This window comes from Sarcophilus harrisii, chromosome 3, assembly GCF_902635505.1.
Source record: "Sarcophilus harrisii chromosome 3, mSarHar1.11, whole genome shotgun sequence".
NCBI lineage: Eukaryota > Metazoa > Chordata > Mammalia > Dasyuromorphia > Dasyuridae > Sarcophilus > Sarcophilus harrisii.
In genome coordinates, this window is record NC_045428.1 from 599,600,864 (window position 1) to 599,623,246 (window position 22,383).

Consider the following 22,383-nt stretch of genomic DNA (forward strand, 5'->3'; position numbering starts at 1 on the left):
GGTCCTGGCCGCCCCGCCCCGCCCCATCCCTCTCGGGAGGTCGCTGCTAAGAAAGCGCTAGGGCTGCTGGGGTGCGGCCTTCGCGCCGCCCACCCTCACCCGGCGGAACGGCCTTGACTATAGACACGCCCCTTCCTCGGACGGAGGATGATACAGACACATCCCTTCTCCGGCCTAGCGGGTGGAATGGCTGGGCGCATAGACACGCCTCTTTCTCCCTAGACTGAAACGTTGCTGGGTGTGGACACGCCCCTTCCTGCACTGCTGGGATGGTCCTTAATGGAGACACGCCCCTTATGCAGGGTCAAGAATGGCCTGGGGCCCACACCTGTTACTTATCCCGAGTGCTGGAAAGGACCGGGTGCAGCGCCACCGTGACCCACGTGCTTTAAGCAGGAGCCCCGAGGCCGCGCTGCTGCTCCCAGCACCGAGCTCCCACCCCCTCCCCACCCCCTCCCCACCCCCTCCCTGTCTACGGGAAATCTTCCCCAGCCCCTCCTACTTCCGCTATCATCCTGTTGTTTCCTATTCATGCTGTACATAAATACTGACTGAGGCGCTTTTATCGAACCGGCCGCTGTACGAAGGCCCTCTGCTGCCCCGGGGACGTGCGCCCCTTAGCTTCGTAGCCGGCCTGGAGGTTGCCCTGCCCGAGGGTGCTTGTGGGGGATTCCTGGTAACTTGGCGAAACACTTTGCAAATCTGGGAGCCGGCCCAGGGTTATCAGGAGTAACTCTCCGGGCTCACAACTGTTCCCCGGCCTTCACATTAATTGAAATGCCAGTGAGCCCACGAGTCTGACGTAGTCGGGTAGTAAACCATTTGTTTCAAGGCACTGAAGGCTGCCCTTAGGTCACGAGAGAGAGGTGCTCTGTGGGACACGGAAGCCGTGGCAGATTGCTTTAAACCAGAGAGGTTTCGGCGTGATTGGCCGGGCACCGGGACGCCTGTCTGAAACGTTCAAATCCCACTTGGGTTTCTAACTTCTTTTTAAAAAGGAGCATGATGGTTTCCCCCTCTCCCTCAGAGGGATGAGAAATTGCATCATGAGTCCTGATAACATCATCATCATCGTCAAACACTTCCAGGTCCAGCACAAAGAGGGTTCCAGTGAGTTCTCGGTCCACACTTACTTCTGGACTGCTCCCCAAACTCTGGGTTCCCTTTCACATGTTTTGCATGACTTCATCTGTATAATGGGTATCGAATGGCTTCCCTTCTCAGTGAGTGGGAGAGGAGCTGGACGGAGAGAGAGAACTGGAACTCACAATTTTAAAAATGAACATTTAAAAAGAAATTCACCTTCCAAGGGAGGGGGACTGGAAAGGCAGGACCGTGGATAGATAGGAAGGCCATGACCTTCAAGGATAGACGATAGATAGACAGGGACAATTGGACCCTGCTCAGAAGGAGCTTAACAAAGATGTCATGGGAAAAACTGAAGAAACACAGTCTCTCTAGATGAGAATAGCTCTGAAGGTACAAGATAAAGGATCAGTTCTCTACTCGTTAGTGTTTGGTTAGAAAGGTAAGATGTAGATATAGCAATGGGCAGTTAATAGCCCCTTCCATAAATGTGTAGTACAGAAAACACATGTAAGACATTAAGAAAATAGAAAGATTTGAGTAGGTGCGGAAGAGGTTTTTCAATTGCAGGGGAGAATAAAGACTTGCACCTGGAGGCAAAGGACCTGAATTCAAATTTACCCAGACTTACTAACAGTGTGACCAACGCTGGGCAGCTTTCTTAGTTTCCTCATGGGAGAAATGATGGAAGAACAGTGTTATGTTTCCACAGATGTTGCAACTTGGCTATAAAGATATATATTTGGAGAAGTCAGATCTGTGGTCTAGACTACCTTGGTCTGCAGCAGTGCTTATAGAGCCAAAGGAATTTATTCAAACAAAATCAGGACGGAAAGGTTAAAACACCCTGTTAAGATATCCTTGTGTGTCAAGGAACTCTGTCAACATAAAAGTTTCGGCTAAAGGGGCTCAGACCTGTAGAGGTCTGAAACTATTGGGTTGTTGCACTGAGGTTGGGACTGCTGAGCACTTGAGGCTAACTACTGATTGGACAATACTCTATGGGCATATGCTTGGAAAATGGTCCTTTCCACTATCCTGTGCTGGCTCAGTGATTGGTATATACAAAGGATTGTAAGAGGGACTAGGGGGTGGAGTAAGACTAGCCAGAGTCACTTTTTGGGCGGGAGATGAGGGGGAAGGTGGGTCGCGGAGATTCTGCTTCCATCCTGTTCAATCCTGAGTCTGGGGACCAAGAATAAAGATTAAGGACTTTTGCTTATCCTGACTCCGGCTGCTTCTGGGGTGTCCTGGATGCTAGCGCGGTCATCACACAGACCTAAAACTGGCCCAAACCAGCTGGGATCAATGACAAGACACAAGCTTTTTGCAAGCACCCACACTTGACTGGTTTCCCTTGTCCAATTCTAATTTTAAAAGAATCATTTTCTTTAAGACTCTGGATCTCCTTTTCTAGTTTTTTAGTTAACTTTCTTTTCATAATCTTTTTGTTTTTCTTGGATGCTTTTTAGTTTTTTAATTTTTCCTCAAACTCTCATTTGATTTTTAAAGTCTTTTTTGAGTTGTTACACAAAGTCTTTTTGGACAGCCATGTGACATTACTCTTTGGGGTAAGAGAAGCTTTTTTTTTTTTTTTTTTTTTTTTTAAATTCAATGTCTTCTGCAGATGAAGCTGTCTTCCTTCCAGTAGAAAGGTTCTTTCTCCTTTACCTGCTTTTTTTTTTTTTTTTTTTTTTTTTTAAGTTGAGAACTTATAAGGGTAGCCACCTGTAGTAGGGGCAGGGAGATGATGGCTCTGGCTTTACTTCAGTTCTCCCTTCTGGCCTGGAACCCAAAGTAAAGAACCCCACCCTACCGTAAGTGCCCGAAAGCTGCATCCCTGCCCTCCTGCCCCTGCACTCCCAGTGTGCCGTTCCTTCTCTCCCAGGGCCTCGTCTCAGCAGCACAGCTGGACCTGGTATTCCTTATCAGCCCAGGTTCCCTCAGTCTTCTTGGACTCGGACCCCCGACTCCCTATGCTGTTGAGAGTGAAAGCTCCTGTGGTTCTGGTGGAAGCTACCTGAGAACCCAGCTAGTCCCATTGCTCTTTCTATTGAGCTGGTTAAAACTCTGGTCCTAGGTTCTTTGTTCTACGTAGTGGCCAAAACTCTGAAAGGGCACACTTGAATGTAGGACAGCAAGGTGCTTGTAGTTAAATACCTACCCGGTGGGAGATGGTGGTCTCTAAGCACATACTTGATGTAATGTAACATGTGGTCAGTCTACTTAGGGGAATGTGGTGATGTGATGTTCTATAGCTGCACATGCCCAGTGTGATGGTGACATAGTCGTGCTGGGCTATTTAAGGGAGTCCCAGGGACAGGGCTCTCAGCCACAGAAGACTTCAGGCTCCATCTTGGACCAGCCATGTGGCAACTCTCCTGCCTCCTTCATTTCTCCACCCCAAGACCAAAGACTGATCCCGAGGTCCTCTAGAGACCTAGCCCGGACATTACACTTCTGGTCTTCTCAGGTTGTCCCAGGAGATCTCTTGTTTTTGCCCCAAGCCCTACTTGTTTTTCACTGGTCTATGTTCATCCCACCGGCAACTTCACAACACTCATTCCAGGAATGAGATTGTTCGGAGCTAGGACTTGGTTTTATTGAATGGGGTGGGGGGAAGCCTTCAGATTTCTGGGCTCTCCTCCTTCAGCGAGCCCTCATACTGATGTCTGTTTTTTCCTCTCTTTCCCCCCTATAACACAGGTTATGCCAGGAATCTTAAGTCTCAAAAGATCAGGGCTGTTGAGAAACAGCTCCAAAGCTACCTAATGGCTGAGATCTTCTCTAGGAGACATTTACCACCCAAAGGCATAGGTGTAGTAGGAACACTATTTCAAGAACTTATTTAAAGGTGGGCTAAGATGGTCTTTCTTAGTGGCTTAAAGATGAAAAAGTCAGGCTTCGATGATTCATCAGCTCTTCACATGGGCTCCAGACAGTAAAGATCAAGGCAACCAACCCATCGAGTACTACAGCCAGTCAAGAAGCATTACGTACTTGCTATGTGTCAAATACTGTGCTAGGGCCTGGGGATCCAAAAAAGAATAGAAAATAATACTAGAAAATGACATAAGTAAGGTGCACAAAGAAAAGGGGAGGTACCCAATGCAGGGGCATGGAAAAGTCAGAAGGGGTTAGTGGGTGGGAAATGATAGCTAACCTGGGTGCCCTCCTTAAACAGAGGTTCTGAGAGGGTAAGGAGAGGCTACTAGTAAGCTGAAGTGATCTTGAAAACCGAAGAGGAATGCTAGAGGAGGGCAGATGAGTGGATAATAGCAAAATAATGAGGCAGACGTAGCATTTTAATTTTTGCTGAGGTTTATTCAAATAAAGATACATAATTAATAAGATATCCCTGATGTGGACATGTCCAAAGTGGCTTTGTGCAGTTTCCAGCAGCTTGCATGAATCAGGATGTTTTGTCAGTTCTGGGAAGCTATTGTGGGGTTCTAGACAAGGACTTTTAATTGGTTTAAATTATCCATCCCCAATTCAAATCTAATTTCCCACACACACACTGGTGGAACCAAGCCCCAGCTGTTTGCATTTCTATCAGTGAGATCAGCTATGAGTATCAAAGGAAAAATTCCTGCCGGCTTAATGGAATAGGTTTATTTTAGTAGTCCTATTTCCGTATCTTGTCAGAGTTTCAAGAGCCAGCCAATTATACCCTTAACAAATTTGGTTTTGACAACAGGCCATTTCTCACCTCTTTGTGTGTGTGTCCAGATATCACAAAACCACCCATGTGGAAAGCATTAGCTGGTAAATAGTCAAAGGAAACAGACCTGAGGGCCTTATCTCCCCTCCTACAGTAAGGTCCGTTTAATCTCCATACACTCACATTTACTGCATTAATAGGGTTTCTTTCCAGTATGTTTTATACTTAGTGAGAAGATTTCCTGACTAAGTCCTTTACATCCGTAAAATGTTTTTCTCAAGTAATAATTTTTAGAAGATCAAGAAGGTGTGCAATCTCATTGAGAGCATTCCCACAATTACAGCTTGCATCCTGTTGCACGTGTTAATCAGTTTGACCAGCTTTTGCCAATAAGCCGGCACGAATCAGAGAAATGGGTTGTATTAGAGTGACACACCCCAGCAGCGTTTGATTGGGAATATGCATCATTCATAACTGAGCTAGTAGCAGTTCTATGTTACATGAAACAAAGGAAAAAAATGACTGCTCATTATAGTGCAGCTGATTATTCAAAGAAAAAAGAATGTTAAAGAAAACATATCATTAGCTATAGGAGATAAGAGAAGGGATGTGCACTTGTTAGTATTGTTAAACTACATATCAAAGTCAAAGGGAACTACATATCAAGCTAGATAAGATATTCCAGAGACTATTGAGTCCTCTTCTAATTTTTTTTTTTATAGCAATTAAGTCTTTTTGTATCAATTACATGAGGAAAGAAGACACTGAATAGAACCAACTTTTGTAGCTGGTCTTTTAGTTCATGCAGGCATTATACACAGGAAAACTGCTAATTCAGAATAAAATGGAGTCAGTTATGTTCTTCCAAATATTCACTTTTAACAATTCCCCCTCTGTCCCTAGATAAAACCATTTTTATCTTTAGGACACCCAATAAGAGGATGAGATTAAGTCAGCTTATACAGCAAAATAGGCAACTTGGTCCAAAGAAGGTTATAGCGGCTATGAAACAAAATATATAGGTAACAAATCAAACAAAATTCAGAACATTCTCTTAAAATAATCAAACTTCAATAAGTAATCGGTTATAGTAAATCTAAGAAGGAACAAGGAAATTAAAAGAAAAAACAGGACACTTGTAAGAGAGAATAAATTGCTCTATTGTCAGAGGAGAATAAAAATCAAATAAAATTCAGAACATTCCCTTAAAAACAATCAAACTTCAATAAATAATCAGTTATAGTAAATCTAAGAAGGAACAAGGAAATTTAGATAAAAAACAGGACACTCCTAAGAGAATAAATCACTCGGGAGAAAAATCAAAACAGGGAATGTATTGTAATATCCTCTTAGAGAGCAGGTTTGTTTTCCCATCATTTTGGGTTAGCTGTCTACTTTATGAAGTCATCTGCTTCTGGGAAACACTTTTCTTAGGAAATTCTGTATTAAAGGGTCTGTCCTTGGCAACTGTCCACAAATTATCCAGCTTAATCTACTTAAACTCAGAAATGTGTATCCCTGAGTCAACATCTTGATGTCTTTAATTGAGGTGTTAGTTGTCAAAAGTACATGGAATAGGTCTTTTCACCTTGTTTACAGGGTGGATTTGCAGAAGTTATTTCCTTGACCACTTTCCAGGTTCCAGGTCACTTATGAAGATTCTCTAGGCAGTTCTTTTACCTGTTGATGATAAAACTTAATACAGTTTATTAGAAAGGCTTGACAAAACTAATTACATTGGCTTTCCAGTAATTACAGTTCATGTGGTGAAAGTCAGTATAAGTCTCATGGAGTTAACTTAGGAACATCAGGGCTAGAGGAAGAACATCAGATGAGGTCATCTCTGAAAGTTTAGTTATTAGTATTCCATACTGTTTTTTTTTTTCTTTAGATGTTTACCTGAAACCTGCTGCATGGTACAACCAGACATTGCTATAAACAATGCTATCTATGGGCTAGAGGAACAATCTTTTAAAGGATTCTCAAGAACCTCACTTTCTAAAATAAATCCTTCTGTCTCAAACAGAAACGGAGAGAAAAATTCAATTTCCCGTTTTTAAACATTCCCAAAATAAGATACAAATGTTTTGTTTTAAAATCCATTTAATCAGCTTATACATAATGAAATGCTTTGGAGAACTAGTTCATTTAATGTATGAATTTCAACAAATTGAGGCAAACCTTTACTTAAAGCTAAGTGCCTTAGGATCATGTGACTGTAAAAACTTATGTTTAATAAACCTAATGTTGACTATTTTGTATGGCGTCTAGCCACACATATTAAGAGGAGGGGACACGATCTTTGGCCGTTTGGTTAGGACAAAGAGCATTTTCTACAGAGCAACTGAAAACACTGAATTCTCTATCTACTACTTTTATATTTCCCTGGTTAAGCTACTAGAGCTTTAGTTTTAATGCGTAAAACCATAAAAACAAAGGCTTCTAGAAAGTGGCAGTATATTTTATTGAGCAAACCTTTTGTTTTTCAGAGAGAAAGTTCAAAATCTCACTGAACCCTTCCTGATGTAATAGGTGGTTTGCAAAGGATCACAAGTACCTCTCTTCTCCCTATATATGTACATATATGTATATACCTCAAGGTAGTCATTTAAGTTGTTTTGTAAAGGACTTGGATAACATTCATTTCCTCTATCTTCTCATTAAAAAAAAAAATTGTGACTTCAAAGTTTCTTGACAACTAATTAAACAATTCTATATTGGAAAGGCTCGATCTAAGATCTTATAAACAATTACTAAAACATATTCATATGCCTGTGAATTTTGGCATTTACATGGATAAGCATCTGTGAATATTTAAGCGGACCTCAAAATACCCCTGAATGATGTTCAGTAGTTCCTTATTATTTCCAGGATAAAATCTGAAATATATTCATACTATTCACAGGATTTTACAGTCAGGCTCAATATTAACCAGGTGGGAAATTTTACTATTCAGAGAGGAAAGCACAGTGGGGAAATTGAGTCTAGAAGTTCCTACCATTACTTTCAGAAAGCTCTTTTCTCAGTCTTCCCAGGAACTTACACTCACCTGCAGCATTTCTCAGAATGCCCTTCCTTTGAGCAGTTTATGGCATTTTCCTTGAATGCTGAATTACTGGCTTAGCAATAATTCAAAATTATATCTGAATTCAAAACTCAGACCAAATCAAATTATAGTCCCAAGAGGCTTAACTCCCTTAACATAGCAAATTCCAGTGGTCACAGTTTAAGGGAGGATATAGTAATTTCCTTGTTGTTGCAATAATATTCACTTAAAATAATTTTAAAAACTGATCCTCAGTACTCATTAAGTACATACGTGACATTTAAAAAAACAACTTTAATTCGTTTGTGTGTATGTATATGTTCAGACATCCTGATATCATAACTAAGTAGTAAAGGTTAAGAAAATAATCCATTCTGGGGTTTTATATAAAAAGTTAATGTTTGATATAGTTCCTTGAAAATTGAGAAAGACGATGGCTTCTGACAATTTGGATATCTTAAGGTATCACATAAGGCAAAAAGAAAAATATCTTCACTGAAATCTATGTTACATTGGCTCAAAGATATAACTTCAATGCACATTTTTCCAGGTATAATTTTGTATAGTTTGCCTTTCATGAACTTCATAATTAGTAATCTGATTTTTATCTTAGAACTTGCAAAGTTCCATTATTTCAGTGCCCTCTTCCACGGAGCTGAGATTTTATAATCTTGCCCAAGTTGAAGAGCCAAAGGACCTGACATGTCCTTAGAAGAATTTCACAGATAAGAAGAATTTACAAGGTTTTTAGGCTTTGCCAAATTCTAAATAATTATCATTATTCATATTTATGCAAAATATAATCAAGGAAGTAGACAGGGTTTTTTTAAACTACAAGTCTCTAATATGTGAGAATTCAAATTCATCATTTCACAGCATTCAACTCAAAGGGTGGGAGGGGGAGGTTAATCTCCTAATGATACAAACGATGAAAGTACATTCTGGGTATCACTTTTCAAATTAACAGTATTTATAATGGTTTCCCAAAATCACAATGCAAAAAATAAGGAACATCCTAATTTTTTAAACAATATTATGGATTTGAAACATGAAACAAAACACAGCCAATCAAATGACATCAACTCAACTAAATGCATTCTGAATTATCATTTCATCTATCAATTCTTGTATTCTATATTAGTTACATTAAGAGATCAGTAGAGAGCATAGTATAGATAATAGAGATCAGTATATATTAAGGTGAATTGTCCTTATATTACCAAGGCGCTATCAGTAATTACCACTAAGAACATAGATTATTTTGAAATAGTAATTTCCCAGTTTTTGCCACATGATTCCAGCTACTTTTCTACATAAACAAGAATATAAAAATTGATGATATAAAGCTTGGCAATCATTAAGAAAACCCTCAAAATTAATTAGTTGAGAAGGAAAGAAGTTCTCCTATCATTTTAGAGCCATGGAGATCTTCCATTTTCCTCTAATCTAGAGCAATTATAAGACTTAACTGTGATATTTTATTACCTTCTTGGCTTTTCTTTTGAGCTTTGCTGGACATTTTGACTGCTGGCAAAAACAAAGATCTTGTATTATGGCAAGTTGAGCAAGAAAATCATTAGTTTTATATTCCCTACTTCTTTAATTCTCATTGCCTTCTAATCAAGTTTTATATCCACACTGTTTAAGTGCAAATGGTCTCCAAACATCCTTTAACTTTCTTATTGTTCCCTTCAAAACCCGACTCTTTGATTTCCAAACCGATTCAACTCTTCACTTTCCTTCTCTACTTTCTCCATCCCTCACAACTTTATTTCCTAATCATATTCCATTCCAGGCGCAAAACTAGATTTCTTTACATTACTAAAATCTCATCTTTCTAAATTAGCACAAGTTTTATTACACAATTCCAAGTAACTGCAAAACTTTTACTTTTTCCCTGATCAAAATGGAAACTTAGTTTACAGATTATTCCTTATTTTGTTAGATAAAATATTTCCAATTTGTTTCTTTAAAGGCTTGTACATGCAGTCACTTCTAATTTCTTTTAAAGATGACTTTGCTTCTAATTTACTTAGGCTCTTATACTTTATCAAGTTGATTCACAGAACACAGAAGTAAAATGAAAACTTTCCCTTAAAATGCAATTTTGCTGATTTAAATAAACCTTTTTTTTTTTTCAAATTGTATATGAGTTAATAATTGCACTACATGGTTCTTAAGCACCAAATATTTAAGAATTGCAGACTGCAAAACTATTTGGTTCTTAATTTTTTCTTTTGTTTTTTTAAAACTGTTTAAGGCTTTCTTAGTTTTCTTCTAGTTGGTGAAATCATCTTCTTAAAAGAATAAAATATCTTACCTTAAAACAATAAACCTGTCACACTTCAAGGAAGAGAGAGGGTGGTAAAGGGGTTGAAGTGTTATCTGTATTAACTTTCATTTTTCTTAAGTTAATAAAGAGCATCAACCTCAAAAACTCAAGAAGATATTCCAGCCTTTATAAAAACATCCATACTACATTGAAAATTCATAGCAAGGAGGGCAGCTAGCTGGTGCAATGGATAGAGCACCAGCTCTGAAGTCAGGAGGACCTGAGTTTGAATATGACCTCAGACGCATAATACTTCCCAGCTGTGTGATCCTGGGCAAGTCACTTAACCCCAATTGCCTCAAGGGGAAAAATTCATAATAAGGGATTACATTTCAATCAAAATTTAATCTCTAATTAGTTTATAATACCATACATTTATGTAAAAGGGGAAAGGATTTTCTTCCCTCTAATCTTTTCATTCACTTCCAACCTAGTTAGAATTAAGAACATAGAAACAAGACTATCTTTTGAAAGACTTGAAATTTGTGGTCTAAAAGTTCTCTTCCCCTAACCCTCCTTATTTTCTATGGAAAGTTTACTGAGAACAGGACAGCTGAACACTAGAACTGGCTAGGTATCTGGGGAGACGAGAACTTATCTTCTACCAGTACCAGGTGATGGCAGTAATAACAGAGACCACTGAAAGATCATTTAACATTCGTTGTTTTCTACAAAATAGCAGTCTTGGCCAGAATTTCACTGCAAGAAAGCTAGAAGTTGTATCTGGTGATCTCCATCCCATTCACTGAAGATAAAAAAATAACCAGCAAGAGGATTTCATAGGAAAGTTTTTCTTGCCCCTGAGGGGCAAGGTGTAAAGGGCAAAACTGCATGAGGAGGTGGCTTTCTCTCTCCCGAGGAGAAAGATTCATTAATGTTTCACAATTTGGTTGGCAAAATGTATGCGCCTTAGGAACGACCCGAATAAATCCATAATTCATTTTTTTCCCTCTAGAATTCTAAAGTTTCATGACTGTAATGGCCAGTATCATTTAGTATGTTAATTTAGTAAATTAATCTTATTAGTTTAACATTAAGTAAACTAGGTATTGAATGCCCATTTAGTTTAAGAAAAAACAAATTCTTATTTAGAGACTAGCCCTTCCCAGAATTTTTTCCCCAAGTCATCAAAACTGAGCTGAAGATTCTATTCCAGAACAGAAATATCAACCAGCTCCCATCATGATGACTGATTACTCAAGGTAATATTAAGGCTTACATCTGCTTTATAGCATTAATGTTTGGGATTCTCCCGTCTCTGGCCTCCTGACCACTTGAGTTTATGGTCAGATGACTTGTCTGACCTCCACCAGTTTCCTCTGGTATTACCCTTCCAAATATAGTTTTTCCAAAGGCTCTATGGCCCCTTACTGCCAGGTACAAGAGCACACTGAAAATCTAACCAAGAATTTAGACAGGAAAGTTAATCAAGACACAGAGTAAGCACAAATGACACAAGACCAGACCACACAATACAAGAATACACAAAACATTAACCTGTTTCTGTTGGTCTCTTAATTGGGAGCACAAGAGTGTCCAACTGCCTTTAATAGCCCTCCCTTTTCCCCATTTCTAGAAGTTCCTGAAATGAACTCATCGGTATATGGCTGGAAAGTTCTTGGAGCTGGGGATCAGTAAAGGCTGGACTGGCCAGTACCAGACGGAGTTGCCAAAATTGTGGCAAGAATTTTCTTATCAGTTTGGCCACCTTTTGCCAATTCGTGACTAACACAAGTCGGAGAAACAGGTTTTATCATACGCTCAGAGAGCAACCTACTCCACCTGTGTGTCACTGATATTATTTATACATTGTAGAAAACCAAGGAAAAAAAAGATGGCTGCTCATTACAGCGCGAATAGTATTACAAAGAAAAACATATACTTCTTAAAGAAAATGTATATGATAGCTATCGAAGACTGAGAAAGGATGTGCCCTTTTTAGTATGGTTAATTTCATCAAGTCAAGGGGAACTATTTATCACGTTAAATGAGGGAAGGAGATATTCCAGAGCTTGTGGAGTCCTTTTTTCTTTTCTTTTCTTCTTCTTTTTTTTTTTTTTTTTAAAGGAATCAAGTCTTTTTGTACCAATTAGAGAATGAAAGAAGACATTGAAGAGAGCCAACTATTTAAGCTGGTCCTTCAGTTCATGCAGGGTTCCTACACAGAAAAATGGCTAACACCGAACAAAATGGAGTCATTTATATTCTCCAAACAATTCACTTTCAACAATTCTTTTGTGGTAATTAAAGGATGACTGATATTTAAAGCCTTTTCCACAGTGATTACATTTACAGGACTCTCTCCAGTATTTTTCTGGTATTCTCTAAGGTGTGCACCTTGTTTGAAGAGTTTTAGATAATTCCATAATTATAAGTTTTCTTTGAGCTTAGAATGAACATCCCATGTTCATTATTTTATAAATCCTTCCAGATTAAACATTTTAGTGCTCTAGTGGAAGGCTTTCCAACTACTTTGTTCACATTTTCTTCTACTACAAAGTATCTGAGGGATAAACAATTCATTGTATCAAAAAGCTTTTCCATATTCATTATGTTCATAAAGTTTCTCTTCAGTATGCTTTTTCTGGTGGGAAGTGAGCTGTGTTCGGAGAATAAAGCCCTTTCCACATTCACTACATATATAAGGTTTCTCTCCAGTATGAATTCTCTGGTGGTAAAGAAAGGATGAATTGTGTCTAAAAGATTTCCCACACTCATTACATTCATAAGGTTTTTCTCCAGTATGAACTCTCTGGTGGTTAGTAAGGGATGAGCCAGAGCTAAAAGCTTTCCCACATTCATTACATTCATATGGCTTCTCCCCAGTATGAATCCTCTGATGGAAGGTTAGATGAGTGCTATGGACAAAAGCTTTCCCACATTCATTACACTCGTAAGGCTTTTCTCCAGTATGAATTCTCTGATGGGAAGTAAGCTGTGTGTTCACTCTGAAGGCCTGCCCACATTCATTACATACATAAGGTTTCTCTCCAGTATGAATTCTCTGGTGGTAAATAAGAGATGAATTGGAGCTAAAAACTTTCCCACAGTCTCTACATTCATAAGGTTTCTCTCCAGTATGAATTTTCTGGTGGGAAGTAAGGTGTGCACTCTGGATGAAAGCCTTCCCACACTCATTACATTTATAAGGTTTCTCTCCGGTATGAATTCTCCGGTGGTAAGTGAGGGATGTACTAGAACTAAAAGCCTTCCCACATTCATTACATTCGTAAGGTTTCTCTCCAGTATGAATTTTTTGGTGAGAAATGAGATGTGCACTCTGCATGAAGGCCTTCCCACATTCATTACATTCATAGGGTTTTTCTCCAGTATGAATTCTTTTGTGGAAAGTAAGCTGGGTGCTCTGATTGAAGGTTTTCCCACATTCATCACATTCATAAGGTTTCTCTCCAGTGTGGATTCTCTGATGGGAATTAAGCTGGGTATTCCCTCTGAAAACCTTCCCACACTCATAACATTCATAAGGTTTCTCCCCAGTATGAATTTTCTGGTGGTACGTAAAAGACGAATTGTATCTAAAAGTTTTTCCACATTCGCTGCATTCATACGGTTTTCCCCCTGTATGAATTCTCTGGTGGGAATTTAGCTGCGTTCGAAGAATGAAAGCTTTTCCACATTCGTTACATTTATGTGGCTTCTCTCCAGTATGAATTTTCTGATGGTACATAAGGGACGAGCTGAAGCTAAAAGTTTTGCCACAATCTTTACAGACATGAAGTTTCTCTCTAGGTTGGATTTTCTGATGCTCAGGATGATGTTTATCCTCCATTATGTCTTTTTCAAATTCATTATAACCATGGCTTTGGTTTACATTATATGTCATATGATCCTGAAAAAGATCGTTATTACACTTGAATGCTTCCCCACATTCATTACGCACAGCAGGTTTCTCAACATCATAATTCCATCCTTCTCCCAACTTGGGGCACTGGTAATCATCTTTTGAGTATTGTTCCTGGGATGATTTGTCCACAACAATGTCAACTTTTGAAACAGATTCTTTTGTTTCAGGCTCAGTTTTCCAATCTGAAATGAATAAATTAAATACCAGTATTTACATGCTTTTAATGATGACTGTTTAAAAAGTACTTTCACAAATATTACTGGATTTAAACTTCTCAACAACCCTCTGAAATAGGCTGGAGCAAGTATTGGTACATTTGGGTGGTTTGAAAGCAGAGAGTTCACTGACTAAATTGCTAATGAGGGTTGACTGGGACTCCATCGCAGATCTTCTCACTACCTTAATCCAAGGCTCTTCCTACACCGCCAAACTGCTTCTCAAACATTACAGAAAGTCAATGTTGAGAGATACGTATTCAAAGTTGAGTATATTCCAATACCCAGAACCCAAAGGATTGACTCACCAGTACCCAAATAACCTGCAAAGTATGCTAATCTCTGAGAAATCATAAAGAACAAAAGACAGATGTAATTTTTTTTTAAATGGAAAAAGAGATCGATTCTGAAAACTATAATTGGCTGAAGTGAAAATGGGCTAAGTCACTAAAGTGGTACAGATTCCATTTTCCTAATCTGAACAATAGGAATGCCAAGAGTGGTAAAGATCTAGTAAGGATCAGATAAGGTAAAGTACTTAAAGTGATTTGTAGAACCTAAAGAGCTATAGAAAAGTTACTTATCCTTTTGGTATCAATGTTCTGATCTGATCCAATCCAATTACACATTTTGTAAGTAATGGAAAAAAAAAATTCAAACCACATTAACCATCCCTCACTTTTTTTACTGATCAGAATTCATCAGGAAGGTTACTTTAGTCATCACAGAGTTAGACTTCAGTGACATATCTGCCAAAAATCTTTTAAGTTATCCTTGTTGATGTGAGGAATGTTCATAAAATATTCTTTGTTATGAGATCTGTGACTGAAATTTATCTAAAGAGAATCAAACTACTAGACTGATATTAATGTGGAAAGAAGTACCTATTGCCACAAATACAACAGGTTATATATTTTACTTTCTCTTCCATAACTATATTGGATTTTAAAACAAATAAGATATGCTAATCATACTTGTTGCTGACACAAAGCTAAGGATAGCTAATACCCTGGATAACACAATCCATATTTAAGAACCCAAAGGAGATGGATTTGCTAAATATCTTCAAGGGCTTCAAGGATGTGTGTTTTTTCTGTGTGTGGGTATCTGCTCTGTGGCCACAGATTTACAACCCCTCTACTATTTGGCATTTTACCTTCTAGTATTTCTATGGCCCCAAAATTCATCAGTTTATGGATAATCTGGTGAAAATCTTACTGAAGTTGCTAGGAAGAGTAGACACCAGAAGATCTTCAAGCTTAGTAGATCCATCCCAATTTATCCTCCCCTGGTATAGGGTGAGAGTGCTAAGAACCACTATCACATCCTAATGAAATATATAGGAGGACTTCTGTGGAGAAACCCAAGAAGCAAGATATGAAATTTAACTGGGATCAATTTTAAAGACCTGCAGTTAGCCAGTGTTCAAAGATTCATTCACACCAGTTCAAAATGGGATAAAATAGGTGGAAAACAGTTTAAGTGAATAAACAGCTGGTGATTTGATATAGTTAAAAAGCAAAATATATAACAACAGATAAGTTTGCTTTTTTATTATTTTGAAATGACAGGGGGAAGGGGAGGCAAGAAAGGATACGAAAGAAATAACAGTCTCATAATACTCTTCACTGGTCAGAACACAGCTGCAGATGCTGACAAGTTTAAAAAATTGACAAATCAGAACCAGATGAGGAGGAGGAAAGATGGGAAATAATCAGGAGACTATAACTTAAATACAGGCTAAAAGCACTGAGAATGTTTATCATGGAGAAAACTTCAAATAAAAGGCCAGCTAGATGTCATATGGATAGAACATCAGCTCTGGAAGAAGGAGGACCTAAGTTCAAATTCGGCCTCAGATATTTAACACTTACTAGCTGTGTGACTCTGGGCAAGTCACTTAATCCCAATTGCCTCCTTTGAAAGTTGGAAAAAAAAAAAGAAAACTTCAAATAAAATATGATTGCTGTTTTAAAATATTTAAAATATCATCAGCTGATATGATGGAAATAATAGGAAGAACCAGAAAAGGAATTAACAGCTTAGTCCAAGAGGTACAAAACCTTGATCATGCAACAAACTCCCTGAAAATAACAAACAAAATACAATGACTTCATGAGACAACAAGAAATGTGAAAACAGTCAAAAAACTGAATGAAATAGAAGCGTAAAGGTTCCTCACTGTAAAAACAGCTCACCTGAAAAACAGATCTAGGATCAAAAAAAAAAAAATTAATATTTAAAAATACAAGTAGCCAGAGAGAAAGAATTCAAGTATCAAGAAACCACAGTGAGAATCACTCATGATTTAGTAGCCATCACTAAAAAAGAGCAGAGAACTTGGGATATAGTTCAGGTGGAAAGAGATACGGACTTATAGCCAAAAATAACATATACAGAAAAATGAATATAAAGCTAGAGAAACAAAAAATAAAGAAACTTCCAAGAAACAAGATTTCCAACCCTTCCTGATGGAAAAACCAAAGCTGTGGAGTAAATGAAAGTTCAAACATGAGGCTGAAGAGAAACATAAAAAGGTAATGAATGAATAATGATAAAGGATTAAATAAGAATAAACTATTTACATTAAAATGGGATGGGGGGATAAAATGTGTCGCCCTTATGAACCTATCATCATCAGGGTTCATATTAGACCAAGCCTGGGAGTGGTTCCATCAGGTTTCGATGTTCTTAATAAAAGACGAAAAAGATGAAGAGGAACCCATTGGGATGAAGGGAAGAAAAGAAGGTAAAGGAAAATCATCTGAGATAATACCAGGGTGTACAAATAAACATCTACCTAAATGATGGGTCGGGGAGAACTGAGCCTTACCCTCATCTGAACTGGTACATACAATAGGGTGCAGAAATACATTTTACTCAACAAGAAAATAGGAAGTAAAGGAAAGAAGTGAGGAGAGAGAAGTAAGAGGGAGAGTAGATTAGATAGTACTAAGTAAAACAAACCAAGGATATGGAAAAATACTCAGAACCCTTTTTAAGTCAGCAAGAATTGGGGATCTAAAAGGGTACCCATAAATCGGGGAATAGATGAACAAGTTTTGGTGTACAAATGGGGTGGAATGATATTGCGCTTAACTCTTCAGTGTAGTGATCAACCAGGGTTCCTGATAACTAATGATTAAGCAAGCTCCTCACCTCCCAAGACAGGAAAAGGACGCAGAATGCAGAAACAGACAAATGTTATTTAGGACACGGCCGAAGTGGAAATTTGTTTTGATTGTATCTGTTTGCACCTAACAAGGAGGGAAGTCACAGGAAAAATCTAACTTTTCTAAGGAAGGGAAGAGAAAGAAAAATGGAAAGGGATAATAAAGTTATCTAAAAGTTCCCAAGAGTCCTTTATGGGAAAGGAGGAAGAAGGAAGGAAGAATAAGGAGACCTGGAATCTAGTTCTTATACTATGTAAGCATGAGCTCACAGATGTGTCTGTCACTCAGCTCTTCTGAATCTCCAATTCCAAATCTGAAAAACGGCAAGGCTGTCCCCCAGCACCATTTGTCTCACATGTTCTTAGTAGAAAATGAGATTAAAAACCGTGGATGCAACGGCATCATCACTTACTGATACACAGGAGCGGGAAGCAGGAAATACTTGGGCCTCTACACTCCCCAGAAAGGCACTATCAATGAATCCTCTGGCTCTACTGGCTCCCCAGGGAATTGTTTTGTACCAAATACACAGGAAAGCAGGAACAAGACTAGATCACAAATCTGTGGCCAGCAGAAGCTCTCCCTTCGCCTGTGGATCAGAGTGAAGTTACTTATTTTGGGGACACAGAGAGTACACCTGCTGCCCATGGAAAGCCTGTGACTCCTGTAATCCAGAGAGCCCTACCTCCAGGGCGCCTGAGGACAGAAGGCTACCTCGCTCCTGGCCCACAGAGTTTAGAGAAAGGCTCCTTCCCCTGTGGCCTGAGGGAGATTCCCCACCCTTCTGGCTCATCAAAAGCCCTCTAGGCCTGCAGTCCTGAGATTTACTGCAAACTGCAGCCCCCAGGTCCCTGGAGAGATTCCAAAGACTTTTAGTCACTGAGCCCCTCCCCTACTAGAAGGAAGCCACACAGGGGGGCCCGGAGGGGATCTTTGTCTCTGGGTGGGCTTCCTTCTGACTCAGGCCAGGGTCACTGCCATTCCCTTGGGACCCGACTCTCAACAGATAGAGACCAGGAGAAATCCCTCATAGCCAGCACCTGACCAAAGCCCTCATGGAGACCAGGGGCAGCATCCCGGGGACCGGAAAACAGCCTGACTGATTCAGAACTGGGAGAAGGAACAGTGCCAAGCGTGGAGCAGGACCGAGGTCCACCCAAATGTCATGTGCCCGGTGTCTGTATCCCAGACTGCTTCAACAGGCAGGGGACTGTTAAGGACCCCTCCCCACAAAGGAGGGCAAAAGGACATTACAAGGGGCAGGACGCTGGGGAGACATTAGAATGCTGGAAGGTCTGCAAAGTGCATTACAAACAACTCACTGAGACGGGTAGCTCGGCGTGCCAGCCCTGGGTCAGGAGGCCCCAAATCCAAAAGTACAAGGTTTCTGACCAGGTTAAGAACCCCATCCCAGAGGGAGGTGTCCAGTGGAGCATACCAGCTTCTGCTCTGGGCTCTAGAGTTTGAGTCACAGCTGTCTCATCAACTCTCTGGAAGACCCAAAGCTGGGAGAGAACCAGTATTTTCAACAAGAAGACCCACAGTTACGAAGGCTTTGGCATTCTGGCACAATGGGCAAAAAAGGAAGAGGAAATTATATCGGGGAAAAATGTAAAGCTGCTTGTTTTCTTAGAATACCTTTTAAAAAACAGTATGGTCGAAACTAGAGACCAACATCTCACACTGTAGACCAGGTTTGGGGAGCTTTCTTTCTGCCAAGGGCCATCTGCATATTTATATCATTCACCGGCCACACAAAATTAGCAACTAACAGAACTGGGGCGGGGGAGGTTGTTGTTCATAGCTCTCAGCTCATCATCGCCTGCAGTTGCTAGGGCAGATTTATAGGCTTTTTATATGGCGTCGGTCAGGTGTTCCTTACCCCTACATTAGACCAAGATAAGGTCAAAATGGCTACTAAGGGTGTTAGGACATAAAGGTTAATACTATCAGGATAGTAAAAGACCACAGAATAGTTCACCGGTCAGATCTAGGGCTAAGGGAAGAATTAAGGGCCAAACTAGATACAGAGAGCACAACAAAATGTAAAATGTTTAATTTCAATTACATAAAATTAAAATTTTTATACGAACAAAATCAATTCAACCAACATTATAAAAGAAAGCAGAAAATGGGAGGAAATTTATATAACAACTATTTCCAATTAAGGCCTCATTTCTCAAATATATAGAGAAGTGAGTCAAATTTATAAAAGTAGAAGTCATTTCTCAAATGATCAGTGGTCAAAAAATATAAACAAGGAATTTGAAATGAAGAAATCAAAGCTGACTATAGCTATGTGAAAAAATGCTCTAAGTCAATATTTATTATATATTATTTATATGTATTTATATTTATTATATTTATATATATATGTATTTACTTATTATAGAAATGCAAATTAAACCACGTGTAAGGTGCCACTTTATACCTATCAGCTTGACTTTGATAACAAAAAAGAAAAATGACGGATATTGGAGGGCATGTGAGAACACTGGGATACTAAAGCAGTGCTGGTGCAGTTGTGAACTGATACAACTATCTGTAATTTGAAACTATACTCAAAGGATTATAAAACTGTACACTCTTTTTGATCCAGCAATAAGCACTGCTAGGTTTCTATTCCAAAGAAGTTTTGTTTTGTTTGTAAATGGAAAGAGAAAAAACTTATTTGTCCAAACATATTTACAGCAGCACTTTTTGTGTTGGCTAAAAATTGGAAACTGAGACGTCCATCAATTGGAGAATGAACAAGTTGCGGTTGTAATGGAATATTACTGGGCAATAAAAAATGATGAACAAGACTGCTCTCGGAAAAAAGTGGAAAGACTTCCGTGAGCAGATGCAAAGTGAAGTAAACAGGACCAGGAGAACCAGCAATACTGTAAGATGAATAACTGTGAACAACTAAGCAGTTCTCAACAATACAATGATCCAGGACAATTTTAAGGGATCCATGATGAAACACGCTATCCACCTCCAGAGAGAGAATTGATGTTAACTGAAGACAGACTAAAGAAGACCACTTTTCACTTTCCTTTTTTGAGTTTTCTTGCACAAAATGACTAAAATGGAAATATTATATATAACTGCACACATACACCCTATATCAGATTGCTGTCTCTGGGAGGCAGGAAAAATAGAAGGGAGAGAAAGAATCTGGAACTCAAAAGTTTTAAAAATTAAAAACAAAACTGAATATTAAAAATTGTTCTGGCGTGTAACTGGCAGAAAATAAAATCTTATTTTTTTTCAATTCGTTAGCATTTTTATTTAAAGTTTTGTATTCCAAATTCCATCCCTTCTTCTCTCCTTTCCCTCCTTCCTAAGACGGTAAGCAATTAGATATAGGGGAAAAAATGTGAGGGAGAACAATAACTCATTTAAAAAGCTGAGGGTCTTAGGAGCCCACAAGCCCAACACCGGAACATGGCAGCCAGAAAGAAGCTGCTCCGTTCCTGTTTCACCACTTGCCTTGTGGGCTCCGAGTTTCCCAGAAAAAGACCCTCCTCTGACATCCCCCCAAGGCAGCCTCTCCTCCAAGATCTGAGGGCAGGAAAAGCCGCCCCTGCAGCAGCTCCACCACTATTGGGAACAGGTGTCCTCCCTGCAGCCTCCCCCCTCCCATCCCCCCACCCCTGAACCCCGCGTTGGGGAGCGGTTTGAGGGGGGCAGGGTTCAGGGGCACCACCTGCTCCCCGCTCCTGGGAGCTCTGCTCCTCCCAGGGGAGGGGCCCCGGGGTACCCCTGGAGACCACCGGGCCAAGCCCCGCAGCAGGAGCCCCCCTTCCATGCCGGGCTCCCCCAGCCTCTGCAGGAAGGGTTTCCAGAGGGGCAGAGAGTAGATGCCCTAGTGGTCAGAGCTCTGCCCGTGGGTGAGGGGCCCAGGGGGGCGGAGGGAAGGCCCAGAGGGCGTCGGAGGCGGGGCCCACGGCTGCCCCCTGACCTCCTCACCTCTGTCCTCCAGCATGGGGTCCAAGGCCTCCATGGTCTCCCGGCGTCCTCCGGGCTCCCCTGGCCAGTGGCTCGGGCATCACGGGCCCATTGGCAGCTCCTGCTCCTCAGCTCCTGCAGGGGAAGGGTCAGGCAGGTCAGAGGGCCAGGGGCGGGACGGCTCTGCCCCTCCCCCGGGGACAGCTTCTGCCGGGAAAGGGGAGGGGCCGCGGAAGGAGCCCGGGGACTGCGTGGGGGACCCCACGAAGGGGAGGCGGGGCACGCGCACACAAACACCTAACAACACCTACATGCACACGGACGTGCGTGATGTTCCATGCAGGGAGCTTCCCGCCTTTTATTCTCCCCCCCCCCACGCGCGCACACGTGCAATTTCTGACTTCGTTGTCAGGCGGAGCCCCGGGCCAGCCTGTGAGGGCTGAGACTTTCCCCGCCCCCACGACCCACCCCCGCACTTACCCGTCCGGCTTTCCCAAGTTGCACAATCAATCCGGGACCAAAAAAGCCGGGGCTCCCAAGGGAACTGCGCCTGCGCATAAAGTGTCCTAGGAACTACGGCTCCACAGTTCCCCCTCCCATACCTATTCCGGGGCAGGAAAAACTAGGCGCACCACGTGATAGGGGAATAACGGGCTATCCCTCGCGAGGGATTCTGGGAAATGGAGTCCGTAGGGCGTGATGAGTCACCAGGCTCACCTCATCCCAATGTTTTCCAGAGCGGCCTTGGGGCCGGTGGCCGATGACTGCAGGCAGCGCTACAGGAGAAGGCGGGGGCCTGCCTGCTTCCTGCCTCTCGGGGGAGGCTTCTTCCCGCTACCACGGTCACCTCCTCCTCGGGAGGGCTGGTCAAACCCAGAAGGGAAGTCCCGTGAGAGAGACCCGCACAAACCACCTGACCCCGCCCCCCTCGCTCGTTGGCTCTTGATTGGCTGGGATGCCTTCGGACCTTCCCACCCCGTACAAGGACGCGGCTCCTGATTCGCTCGCCAGCTTGTCCATCTTTAACTTTAATCTCAGGCCTGGTTCCTTTATTTGTTTTGTAAATTAC

The 22,383-nt window shown here is 40.8% G+C and overlaps 1 protein-coding gene across 1 annotated transcript; it reads right to left on the bottom strand.

The window, feature by feature from the left end:
* Positions 1 to 6,581: 6,581 nt before the first annotated feature.
* On the bottom strand, positions 6,582 to 22,146 carry LOC105749962 (zinc finger protein OZF-like). Its single transcript, XM_023500126.2, has 3 exons — positions 22,032 to 22,146; positions 21,795 to 21,864; positions 6,582 to 14,175 (listed from the first exon to the last, which is right to left on the bottom strand). Exon 3 carries the CDS (start codon positions 13,970 to 13,972, stop codon positions 12,656 to 12,658), a length of 1,317 nt encoding a protein of 438 aa, XP_023355894.2. The 5' UTR covers positions 13,973 to 14,175; positions 21,795 to 21,864; positions 22,032 to 22,146; the 3' UTR covers positions 6,582 to 12,655.
* Between the last annotated feature and the right edge of the window lie 237 nt (positions 22,147 to 22,383).

Bases quoted from the DNA above. Each gene is read 5' to 3' on its own strand.
- LOC105749962 (XM_023500126.2), bottom strand. From the start codon at position 13,972: ATGACATATAATGTAAACCAAAGCCATGGTTATAATGAATTTGAAAAA.